Genomic DNA, 13,298 nt, shown 5'->3' on the forward strand with positions numbered 1-13,298 from the left:
AGTTGTGGGCTCAAGTCCCACTCTAGTGATAGATTCGCTACTGACAGCTCAGTGTAGGACTGTGGGAGTGCTGCACTGTTGGCGGTGCTGTATTCCAAATGATATGTCAGGCTGAGGCCCAATCTACACTCTCAGGTGGATGTAAAAGGTCCCATAGTTTTTCACAAAGAAGAGCAGGGGAGTTCTCTCTGGAGTCCTGCCCAATATTTATCAGCAACAATCTGCATTTATATAGCAACTTTAATGTAGTCAAATGTCTGAAGGTGCTTTGCAGCAATATTAGCAGACAAAATTTGACACAAAACCACATAAGGAAATATTCAGACAGATGTCTGAACTTGGTCAAAGAGGTAGTTATTAAGGAGCAAATATCTTCTTCTTCTTCTTCTTTGGCCTCCTTATCTCGAGAGACAATGGATACGTGCCTGGAGGTGGTCAGTGGTTTGTGAAGCAGCGCCTGGAGTGGCTATAAAGGCCAATTCTGGATATACGCTATAAAACACTAGTTAGACCACAGCTGGAGTACTGTGTGCAGTTCTGGGCACCACACTATAGGAAGGATGTGATTGCACTGGAGAGGGTGCAGAGGAGATTCACCAGGATGTTGCCTGGGCTGGAGCATTTCAGCTATGAAGAAAGACTGGATAGGCGAGGGTTGTTTTCCTTGGAGCAGAGAAGGCTGAGGGGGGACCTGATTGAGCTATACAAAATTATGAGGGGCATAGATAGGTTAGATTGTAAGAAACATTTCCCTTAGCAGGGGGGTCAGTAACCAGGGGGCATAGATTTAAGGTAAGGGGCAGGCGGTTTAGAGGGGATTTGAGGGGAAAAAAATTTCACCCAGAGGGTGGTTGGAATCTGGAACACACTGCCTGCAGGGGTGGTAGAGACAGGAACCCTCACAACATTTAAGAAGTATTTAGATGAGCACTTGAAAAGCCGTAGCATACAAGGCTACGGGCCAAGTGCTGCAAAATGGGATTAGAATAGATAGGTGCTTGATGGCCGGCACGGACACGATGGGCCAAAGGGTTTGTTTCTGTGCTGTATAACTCTATGACTCAAGCATCTTAAAGAACGAAAGAGAGGTTTAGAGAGGGAATTCCAGAGCTTAGGGCCTAGGCATGGCCAACAATGTAAATTGCACAAGAGACCTGAATTGGAGGAACACAGAGATCTCAGAGGGTTGTGGGGCTGGAAGAGGCTACAGAGATAAGTAGGGTGCAAGGCCTTAGATGGAAACTTTAATTTTAAGGCGTTGCCTGAGTGGGGGCCAGTGTAGGTCAGCGAGCACAGGGGTGACGGATGAATGGAACTTCGTGCAAGTAAGGACACAGGCAGCAGAAACTTGGATGACCTCAAGTTTACAGGGAGTTAGAATGCGGGAAGCTAGCCAGGAGAGCATTAAAATGGTCAAGTTTGGAGGTAACTAAAGCATGCATGAGAGTTTCAGTAGCAGAGGTCAGAGAAGGGTGATATTACAGAGGTTGAAGTAGTTGGTCTTGATGACAGAGAGGATATGGGGCAGGAAACGCAGCTCAGAGCCATATAGCACGCTAAGGTTGTGAACAGTCTGGTTTAGCCTCAGACAGTGGCCAGGGAGAGAGAAAGAGTTGGTGGCTAGGGAACGGAGTTTGTGTGGAGGACTGAAGGGAATAGCTTTGGAGGAAACTTCTGCTCATCCAATACTGGATGTCGGACAAGCAATGTGGCCAATCAGAGTTAGTGGAGGGTTGGAGAGAGTTGATGGTGAGGTAGTGCTGGGTGTCATCAGTGTACATGAATTTTCATATGATATCACCAAGCATATAGACCAGGAAATTAACACTCAACTAATGCCTAAAGCCCATTATCTGATCATTATCACACTGCTGTTTGTGGGATCTTGCTGTGTGCAAATTTGCTGCTATATTTCCTCCATTGCAACAATGACGACACTTCAAAAGTGCATCAATGACTATAAAGCACTTTGGGACATCCTGAGGTCATGAAAGGGGAGGCAGCCTGTTGTTGTGAAAGGGGGTGATTGTGGCATCGTGGTACAGTCACTGAATTAATAATCCAGTGACCCAGGCTAATGCCTTGGCAGCATGGGTTCAATTCCCACCAAAAAGTGGGAAGGGGGGGGGGTGCGTAAAATGGAGCGGGAGGCTTGGGGGGCCCTTCCCAACCCGCTCCCGCCTCCATCGCCACTTTATGCAGAGCGGTGGCAGATAAAAACTAAAGGTAAAATCCCGGCCATAGTCTCAGTAATGGTGTTTGTGAAGCTATCATCAATTGTCACCAAAAAACCCATCTGGTTCACTAATGTCCTTTAGGGAAAGAAATCTGTCATCCTTACCTGGTCTGGCCTACATGTAACTCCAGCCCCACTGCATTATAGCTGACTCTTAACTGCCCTCTGAAATGGCCTAGCAAGTTATCAACAAATGCTGGTCTTGCCAGTGGCACCTGCATCCTATGAAAGAATTTTTAAAAATTTTACCTTGACAAGACTTTTATCTGCATTTACCAATTTGTTCATTCTGAGGGAAACGGATGCAACTACGCAAATCCCTGGAGCCAACCTGTAGATGCAGACTTAAAGACCAATGTGAGGGTGACATTAGTTGGAACATCTTAGTATAAGCAGGTCTAAAGAGAATGAGTTGGTGCTGGGTATCCATCTGTAAACCTTTTGTTTTGAGATCATATCAATTATTTTAGAACAAAATTTTCTTGAGTGGATTCAAGAAATTGCAAGTATTCTGTTGTCAGATTTACTGATTTCCAGTTCATGTTGAGTTTGGATTCGCAAAGGTGAATTGATCGTTAGAACGCCAGATGCAGCCTATTCCCTCTGCCATTACTGTAAATACAAACACAAAATCAGATATAGCTTAAGTAGTATCATATTAGATAGGAGCAGACTAAGAAGGACTATGAAGAATACAAAGGTTCAGAATGCATGTATGTAAACACACAAAAGTGTGATGAATAAGGCTGGTGAGCTACAAGCACAAATAGCCGTGTGGGAAAATGATGTAGTGGCAACGACAGAAACATGGCTTAAAAATGGTGAGGATTGGGTGCACCAAGGATACAAAGTGTTCAGAAAAGATAGAGAAGGAAAAAAGGGTGGTGGGGTGGCAGTATTTATTAGGGAAGGCATTGTAGCAATGGAAAGAGAGGAAGTGCTTGAGAGGGCAAGGACAGAATCCATTTGGTTAGAGATGAGAAGCAAAAAGGAGATAATCACGTACTTGGGGTATTTTATAGGCCTCCAAATAGTGAGAGAGAGAGAGATAGAGGAGTAAATCTGCAGGGAAATCACAGAGATTTGCAAGAACTATAGAGTGGTGATATTGGGGAACTTTAATTACCCAAATTGGCCATTATCGATCAGGATAATGTTAGAGTAAAAGGTAAGGAAGGGGAGGAATTTCAGAAATGTGTTCAATAGAGTTTCCTTGGCCAGTATGTTCTCAGTCCAACTAAGAAGGAAGCATTGCTGGATCTGGTGCTGGGGAAAGAGGTGGGCCAAGTGGACCGACCAAGTGTCTGTAGGGGAGCAGTTGGGTAAGAGTGTTCATTGTATCATAAGGTTTAGATTAGTAATGGAGAATAGCAAGGAACAATCTAAAGTTAAACTTCTAAATTGGAAGAGGGCTAACTTCAATAGGATGGGAGGGATCTGGCCAGGTTAAAATGGATGCAAAGATTGACAGAAAAAACTGTATTGGAGCAATGAGTGATCTTTAAGGAGAAGTTGTTTCAGGTTAGGTACATTCCAACAAGGGTGGCAAGTAGGGGAAACAAAGCCAGAGCTTCTTGGATGACAAGGGAGATAGAGAATATGATGAAACCAGAAAAGAAGGTGTATGATGCATGTCAGCTGAATTCTTCAAGCAAGCAGGCCAAATATAATAGGTTGAGAAGAGAAATGAAGAGAAAAATAAGGCAGGCAAAGTGAGAATATGAGAATAGAATGGCAGTGAACATAAAAGGGCACCGAAAAATCTTCAACCAGCATGTAAATAGTAAGCAGGTAGTAAGAAGTGGGATGAGGCCTATTAGGGACAAAAAGGGTGATATATACCTAGAGGCACAATGCAAGACTTGAATACCTAATGAGTACTTTGTATCAGTGTTTACTTAGGAAGAGAATGCTGTCAAAATATCGGTAGAAGCAGAGATGGTAGAGGTAATGGATGGGGTGAAAATTGATAGGCAGGATGTACTGGAAAGGCTTGCTTTGCTTAGAGTGGAAAAGTCGCCTGGTCCGGATGGCTTGCAGCCCAAGATGCTAAAGGAAATGGGAATGGAGATAGTAGAAGGGCTTACCATAATCTGCCAGTCTTCCCTAGATACGGGGGAGGTGCCAGAGAATTGGAGAGTGGCAAATGTAACACCCTTATCCGAGAAAGGGTGTAAGGACATTCCTAGTAACAACAAGCCGGTCAGTTTAACATCTGTGGTGGGGAAGGTTTTAGAAACAATAATCAGGGAAAAAAATCAACAGGCACTTGGAGAGGTTTGAGTTCATTAAGGAGAGCCAGCACAGATTTGTAAAAGGTAGATCATGCTTGATTAATCTAATAGAATTTTTTGATGAAGTAACAGAGAAGGTTGATGAAGGGAAAGCAATGGATGTAGTCCATATGGATTTTGAGAAAGCGTTTGATAAAGTACCACATAAAAGGTTAGTTAACAGATTGAAGCTCATGGAATGGGAAGATCAGTATCAGTGTGGATAAAAAACTGGCTTAAGAACAGAAAACAGCGAGTCGTGGTAAATGGTTGTTTTTCAGACTGGATGATGGTGTTCCCCAAGGGTCAGTGCTAGGACCCCCGCTTTTTTTGATTTACGTAAATGGCTTGGATATTGGAATACAGAGTAAATTTCAAAATTTGCCAATGGTATCAAACTTGGAAGTGTGGCAAACAGTGAGGATGATACCAATTGACTGCAACAGAACATAGATAGGCTAGCAGAATGGCAAGTGACAGATAGAATTTAATACAATGAAGTATGAGGTGATGGATTTTGGCAGAAGGGATAGGGAGAGGCAATATATGCTGAATGGCACAGTTCTAAAGACTATGCAGGAACAGAGGGGTCTGTGACCTGGAGGTTCATGTGAATAGATCTTTAAATGTGGCAGGACATACTGTGAGAGTAGTTAACAAAACTTATGGGATCTTGGGTTTCATAAACAGAGATATTGAGTGCAAAAGTAGGGACGTTATGCTGAACCTTTATAAAACTCTGGTTAGGCCATAACTAGATTATTGCATCCAGTTTTGGTCACCACACTTTAGGAAGGATGTGAGGGTCCTTGTGAGGGTGCAGAGGAGATTTACCAGAACGGTTCCAGGGGTGAGGGATTTTAGCTAAGAGGTTAGATTGGAGAAGCTGGAGCAGAGGAGATTGAGGGGAGATTTGATAGAGGTGTACAAGATTAAGGCAGGTTTAGATAAGATAGATAACAAAAAGCTGTTCCCATTCGCTGATCAATCTAGGACTAGGGGGACACAGATTTAAGGTTTCGGGCAAGAGATGCATGGGGGATGTGAGGAAGAACCTTTTTTTGCACAGTGAGTGGTAACTTCCTGGAATTTGCTGCCCACAAGGGTGGTGGAAGCCGAGATGATGAATAATTTCAGATGGACACGAGAGAAATAAACACAGGGCTATGGGGATAGAGCGGGTAAGTGCACTGATTGGATTGCTTGACAAAGAGCTGGCCTGGACTTGATGGGCCAAATGGTCTCCTTCTGTGCCATGTGATGATTCTACCCACTATTTTAACCTTGTCCTTTTACATCCTAGTCTTTGTATTCTTTAGAACACTTCCCTTCTCTGAAAGCCAATCAAATCTTATGGCTTATGAAGTGTCTCAGCTAAGTGTTATGAAGAAATAAAAACAGAAAAGTGCTGGAAATACTCAGCAGATCATATGGCATCTGTGGAGAGAGAAACACAGTTAACATTTCAGGTTGATGACCTTTCATCAGAACTGCCAAGTATTTCCAGCAATTTCTGATTTATTTCAGATTTCCAGCACTACAGTATTTTGCTTTTGTGTAAGTGTTTTGAAGACTTATGATTGAATATTGACATAGAGAGGTCAAAAGTATTGAGTTGTAAAGGTACAATCAGGACGCTGCAATCTCAGCCTTTTCTGTAAGAAGACCATTTGCTGTTAGCTCTTAAGAAAAGTGTTGGCTTTTGTTATTTCCCCTAACACTGACTGGGAATGTTGTAAAATTCATCAAGAATGACCCAATTGCAGAGGGAGTTTAAAACTCCATTAAACAGGAAAGGAGAGAATGCTTTAATCCTTCAGGAGGGCAATATATTTTTGAAAAAAATCATACCTGGAGCAAAGATGAAAAAGGTGAGCACCTTAGACACCATGCTCAAAGATTACAAGTGGCATCTCTGTCTCCAGAGTGTCTTCTGTGTGCTTGTGAGAGCGCATGAGCGTTTGTGTGTTTTTATGTGGTTGGAGATGTCTCTATGTTTGTGCATGTTTGAGGGTTGTCAGGGGTGGTGTAATATAGTCCTTATGGACACGTTGAAGCATACGGGGAGTGAGCAGGAGAGGATGGGTGGTAAGACTAGCTGGCTCATGTGGAGAGAAAGACCAGTCTAAACTCACTGGGCCAAATGGCATAATTCACGCTGTAGCATTCTGTGGTTCTCAAATCAATCACTGAATTTTACCATTATGACATTTCCAGGTATCTGCGCTTTTCGATCAACTTAGTTATATCCAAGAAATTGTTGTCATTTCAACAACGGGTCTTTTGAAAAAAAAACGGACTTGTGAAAAAGAATGTGCCAATTTTGTAAAAAAAAATAATAAATTGGTCTGTAGTTTAAGGCTACATTTTACTCTGGGAATTGCTAATTGAGAACTAATATTTAGCAAGGAGATCGTCTCAAAGTCAATGTTTAAGGCAGTTTTATGAGTGAACATGAAGGAAATTTCAGAAAAAAGCAAAGCTTTGCTTGTCTGGGTCATCAGAAAGCAAACGAGCACTTGCCTGGACCACTCATAAGAACAAGAGGAGGCCATTCGGCCCCTCGAGCCTGTTCCGCCATTCAATGGGATCATGGCTGATCTGTGACCTAACTCCATATCCCTTAATACCTTTGGCTAACAAAAATCTGTGTATCTCAGTTGTAAAATTAACAATTGATCTTGCATCCATTGACCTGTCTGAGCTCTGTCCAGGTGAGTAGTATTGAGTTTTGAGTTCAGCTCCGTGAAACAACATGCCCGTGAACTCTTCTAACATTTCATTTCTCAGCATCTTGCAGAAGCGGCTGAGGGCTACAACTCGATATTCATCATGTGACTTCCCTCATGGGATTTGGCCATGCCCATTTACACATGGGGCAGGAGATCATGCTGATATCTCACAGCGCTGACATTATTTGCTCTGTCTTGCAGGACACCGTGGTTTAATGGCTGGGGCTTCAACTTGCCCAGAGGCCAATCTCTGCTGGACAAATGGAATCTAATTCCAGAGGGTATCGATATTCTCATGACTCATGGGCCACCGTTGGGTAAGTCCTTAAGACTGGGTGGGTGAGTCTGGGTTATGTGCTCAAATCTCTGGAGTGGAGCTTGGATCCATAGCCTTCAGTCAATGAACTGCAATGGTTCAGGAACACAGTTCACCACAACTATCTGAAGGGCAGTTAGGGATGGGGAACAAATGCTGGCGTTGCCAGCGACGCCCACATCCCATGAAAGAATAAAAAAGCCTTCTGGCTTAGAGAGAGGAGCCACATGTTTTTTATATTCACATTTACACTTTGTGCCCTTGGAAGAACAAGTTAAAGAAGAATAATGCAGTCTGTGTAACGATCCTGTCCTCATAGAGTCATTACTGCACAGAAGGAGGCCATTCGCCCTCATTGAGTCCATACTGGTTCCCTGTAGAGCATTCCAGTCATCCCTGTTCCCCTGCTCTATCCCCATGACCCTGCAGGTTTATTTTGCTCAAGTGCCCATCCAATTTCATTTTGAAATCGTTCATAGTCTCCACTTCCACTGCCCTCGTGGGCAGTGAGTTCCAGTGCAGTGCTGCCACTTGCAGCATAAAAAAGTTCTTCCTCACCTCCCCCTGCATCTCTTACCCAAAACCTTAAATTTGTGTTGCCTCGTCCTTTGCCATCAACTAATGGAAACAGCTTTTCTTTATCTACCTTATCTAAAACTGTCATAATCTTGTACACGTACATTAAATCTCCCCTCAATCTCCTTTGCTCCAAGGAGAACAACCCCAGCTTCTCTCACCTAACCTTGTAGATAAAATCCCTCATCCCTGGAACTATTCTAGTAAATCTTCTCTGCACCCTCTCAAGGATCCTCACATCCTTCCTGGCGTGTGATGACCAGAACTGGACACGTACTCAAAAATTACATACCTATCAATATGGCACCACAAGAGATCTGCTAATTTCTGGCTGTAAATTGTCAGGGAGGTATATTAGTCAAAGTATTTCCACTGTATTGCACGTTGCACACTGTCAGACTGTTAATTAGCCTGCGGATCCCAACATTCTGTTCTCTGAGGGAACATTGCACAGATATGTAAACAGCTTCGAATTGACCTGAGAATTTGCTGCAAGCAATCATACTTAGTGACCTTAGAAAAACAGGTTGCAGATCACTCCACTTTAACAGAAGAAAAACGCACCATTTGCAAGGATCTTGTCTATTTTTAAAAGAAGTGTACCCTCCAACATGGGAGATCCCGCTAGTTTCTGACTGTAACTTGTCACAGAGGCAGTAAGTTAATCAATGCATATCCAGTGTAATTGCATGTTTAATCTCAGTAAATGATGCGTCAGCATGGTACTTTATCAGGTGGTGCCATTAGGATGGAATCCAATTCTGTGGCTTATTTTTTTATTTTACTTTTTGGTTGCAGGTTTTCGAGACTGGGTTCCCAAAGAGTTACAGAGAGTTGGCTGTGTCGAGCTCTTAAACACAGTGCAGAGGCGAGTACGGCCAAAACTACACGTCTTTGGAGGAATTCACGAGGGTGCGTGACTTTTCTTAATCCCCAAATGCATTTGGTTGTCAGGATACGGCATGCCTTGTTTAATGGCCATTCCCAGTTTCTGAAGAGGGTTGTTAGTGAGGATTGACTTCCTCGATTTTTTTTTTGCATGTCTTGCTTGGCCATTTTGGAAGAGTTTAATAGTCCCATTTGGGAGTGCAATTAGAATCAGCAGAACGGTAGAACTGGCTCTTTTGCCTCAAAGCCCAAGTTAGTGTCAGCCTTGGCTCAATGAGTAGTACTCCCAGTCTGAAACAAAAGATTGGGGTTCAGGTCCCACACCAGAGACTTGAGTACAAAAATCTAGGCTGACACTTCTAGTACAGTCCTGAGGGAGTGCTGTAGTGTCAGAGGTGCTGTTTTTTGAGGAGAGGGCAGATGTAAAAGACCCCATAATTCTGTTTTGAAGAAGAGCAGGGGAGTTCTCTCTGGAATTCTAGTCAATGTTTATCCCTCAATCAACATCACTAAAACAGGTTATCTAATCATGATCGCACTGTTGCTTGTGGGAGCTTGTTGTCTCCAGATTTCCTACGTTTCCTACACTGCAACAGTAACTACGCTTCAGAAGTACTTCATTGGCTGTGAAGTGCTTTGTGATGCCTTGAGGTTGTGCAAGGTGCGATATAAATGCGAGTCTTTTCTTCTAGCTGGATTTTTATGACCAGCTGGCAGCTCTCATTTACCTGATGTCAGCCCTACAAATAACCAGCTTCACAGCTTGTCATCGCAGCATTTGAGCACACGATCACTGGTTACTGGTCTATCACTATGACAACTATCGACTGTACTCAACACAGGGCTGTTGGACTTTATTTGATACTTTAACCCTTACTCAGAACTGTTAAGAAAGAAGACAAAGAACAGACTTACATTTATATAGTGCCTTTCACAGCCTCAGGACGTCACAATGTGCTTTACAGCCAATTACATACTTTCTATCGGAATAATATATAAGTCATGTAATCCTCATGTGGCAGTCCTCTCAAAGGCAGAGCTCCCAAGTGTGTTGGCACTAATGAAACAGAGGAGGTTTCGGTGGATCAGACACGTCTGCAGGATGGAAGACGGTCGCATACCCAAGGACCTTTTCTGTATGGTGAGGTAGCTGGAGCCAGACGGCTAGTGGAGTGCCCAAAGCTCTGCTTCAAGGATGCTTGAAAGCATGCATGAAGGCCCTAAATGTTGACTATCGCACCCGGGAGTCACTAGCTGGTGAAAGAGGGAAATGGCAACATATCCTGTTGACTGGTGTGTGCTACCACGATGACCAGTGGCTACAGCAACTTGGCAACAGGCACCAACCTCAAAAACAACAACTCACTGCGTCACTTGGCAGCTTCACGTTGCAGCACTTGTGGCAGAACCTGCCTCTCAAGGATTGGCCTTCACTGCCATCAGCAAAGGTGCACCAAGAGAAGACACCCCACCGAAATGGATTGTTTGCTGCATGTCCATCATCTTTCGTAGATGGAAGAATGTCAATCAATCAACCACCACATACTTTTTGAAGTGTAGTCACTGTTGTAATGTAGGAAATGCCATTTTGTGCACAGCAAGCTCCCACAAACAGCAATGTGATGATAGCCAGATCATCAGTTTTAACGGGGTTGGTTGAGGGATAAATATTGGCCAGGACACCAGGGAGACCTGCTCTACCCTTCTTCAGGAATGGTGGCCATGGGATCTTTTACCACCCAGCTGAGAGGGCTGACGGGGCCTTAACTCAACATCTCATCTGATAAACGACATCTCACACAGTGCAGTTAGAGATATTAAATCACTGATAAAACTGTGTGCTTTATTTCTGTCGCCCAAAACTTGGAATTCAACTTGAAAGGATTATTCTTACTGAGAAACTCAGGTGAAAGGTCAAGGTGAGGATGAGGTAACACTGAGTTTAGGTTTTAAAAGTCTGTAGATCTGAGGAGAGATAAGCCTGAGGGAGGTAAGGGGATAGATTTTAACCCGAGGGAAAGGGTGTGAGGGCATCAGAGAGGCAGCGGGAGGTGTAATTGCTGCACTTGCCCTTTGACCTTGGAGATGAGGCCAAAGCCTCATTTGTGATGGATCGTCAAGCCCTGAGCACCAGGTAACCAGGCAACTTGCTGATCAGGCAGCATCTGTGGAAAGAGAAGCAGAGTTAACGTTTCGGGTCAGTGACCCTTCTTCGGAACAGAAGCTTTTATTAACTTGCTGATCAGTATGGGCAAGAAATCAAGCAGCCAGGCTGACCACCACTCCTGGCCCTGTTAAAAAAAAAAATACTGGAAAACCAGAAACCAGCCTGCTTTTTGGAATGGTCCGCTGATATCTTCCATTGCCTGAAGGACAGCACATGTTCCTGGAGGTTCTAAAATAAAAGCAAAATACTGCGGATGCTGGAAATCTGAAATAAAAACAAGAAATGCTGGAACCACTCAGCAGGTCTGGCAGCATCTGTGGAAAGAGAAGCAGAGTTAACGTTTCGGGTCAGTGACCCTTCATCAGAACTAGCAAATATTAGAAATGTCAAAGGTTATAAGCAAGTGAGCCGGGGGTGGGGCAAGAGATAACCTCTCTTATCTCTCTTATCTCTTGCCCCACCCCCGGCTCACTTGCTTATAACCTTTGACATTTCTAATATTTGCTAGTTCTGATGAAGGGTCACTGACCCGAAACGTTAACTCTGCTTCTCTTTCCACAGGTGCTGCCAGACCTGCTGAGTGGTTCCAGCATTTCTTGTTTTTATTCCTGGAGGTTCTGCCTGATTTACTGAAATAAATACATTCCACCCCCTCAATCCCAGTACTTGAAACCTTCTCACACCCCTCAGAAATATCTCCAAATGTTGCACCTACAGTCAATTTCTTTGAAGTGGGGGGAGTGTTATGTAGGTAAGATTGGTAGTCATTTAACACGCCACAATATCTTGGCAAACAGCACTGAGGTGAATGGAAAGTTAAGGGTACAGATGTCTGTCAGTGATGTACTTCTGTCAAATTTTCTCCCTGCCTTTTTATCAAAGGCATTCATTTGCATACATTAGTTCAATGTTGGTGCTATAAACTTTGGTGGAAAAAACATCACAGGCAGCAGTTCGTTATTTATTAATGTGTTATATAAAATTACATCGAATTCGCAGCACAATAGCAGTCCATTCAATCCATCTAGTCTGTGCTGGTGTTTGAATTTATGAAAGGTTTTGATAGAGTAAACACAGAGAGTGTTTTCATTTGTGGGGGAGAGCAAAACTAGAAGCCATCAATGTAGAATAGCCACCAAGAAGTAAGGTATTCAGTAAAAACCTTATCCAGAGAGTGATGAGAATGTGGAACTCATTACTGCAGGGAGACATTAAGATGAATAGCATAGGTGCATTTAAGAGGAAATTCAATGAGTAGATATGACAGCTGTGACTCAGTTGATAGTATTTGGACTGCTGAATCACATGGTTGGAGGACCATGTCCCACCCCAGGACTTGAACACAAAAATCTATGCTGACATTTTAGTGTAAAGCTACTGCACTGTTGGGGGTGCCACCTTTTGAATGAGGCATTAAATTGTTATGATCCCCGTGGAGACCACCAACAAACGTAAAAGATTGAATCCAACGCTTGATGCCAATTAAGGAAATCAAACCAAATGGGCAAGACTTCACTTTTATAAATTTTACTTTACCAGCGAATCAAAACCAACATAAATTAAACACGAAGCAATGGACAGATCACAGTCATTATATATATTACAATTTACACCTTAACTATCAGATACAACAGAGATGGGTCTCACTGGGCAGTCCACCCAGCGTATATTGCATCAAATTACAGTCACACAGTTTTTCACAATTCTGAAATTCCTCAGGTAGATGTTCAGCTCCATTCTTCAAGGATTTAGCCGCTGTTCTTCTTCCGACAGCAGTTCCCTCTCAATCCAAACTCCGCAGGTGTGGTCTTCACTACAGGGCACACTTCTCAAGAACCTCCTCAGCTCTGCTCACAACAGACTTGATGGTGTGGATTTACCCGTCTTCCCTTTATCCGAGTCCTTCAGTGACGACCTGTGCACTGTATGGCCGGATCTGTTTAGTCGGGTACATTAAGCATCAGAAACATCTTCTGGATTCAGTCTTCACTTTCTTCTGCTTGCCGGCGCTCCTCTCCTGCCTGATCTGCCTAGTCTGGGGAGGACTCTGTCTCCGTTTTTCTGTTTCTAACCAGGGTCAGTTTCCTCGGAAACCTGAATTTGTTTTTCC

At 43.4% G+C, this 13,298-nt stretch overlaps 1 protein-coding gene across 10 annotated transcripts in view; it reads left to right on the forward strand.

The window, feature by feature from the left end:
• The window catches only part of mpped2a (metallophosphoesterase domain containing 2a), a 200,359-nt gene that overhangs the window by 168,896 nt on the left and 18,165 nt on the right, over positions 1–13,298 (forward strand). For all 10 annotated transcript variants that reach the window (XR_010976372.1, XR_010976371.1, XM_068046621.1 and 7 more), the window contains exons 5-6: positions 7,443–7,558; positions 8,932–9,045. Coding sequence is in view for 8 of the 10 variants with exons in the window: in XM_068046621.1 (XP_067902722.1) it covers positions 7,443–7,558; positions 8,932–9,045 (230 nt within the window). In the remaining 2 variants the exon portion in view is untranslated. The remainder of the gene's footprint in view (positions 1–7,442; positions 7,559–8,931; positions 9,046–13,298) is intronic.

Source organism: Heterodontus francisci, chromosome 14 (genome assembly GCF_036365525.1).
Source record: "Heterodontus francisci isolate sHetFra1 chromosome 14, sHetFra1.hap1, whole genome shotgun sequence".
NCBI lineage: Eukaryota > Metazoa > Chordata > Chondrichthyes > Heterodontiformes > Heterodontidae > Heterodontus > Heterodontus francisci.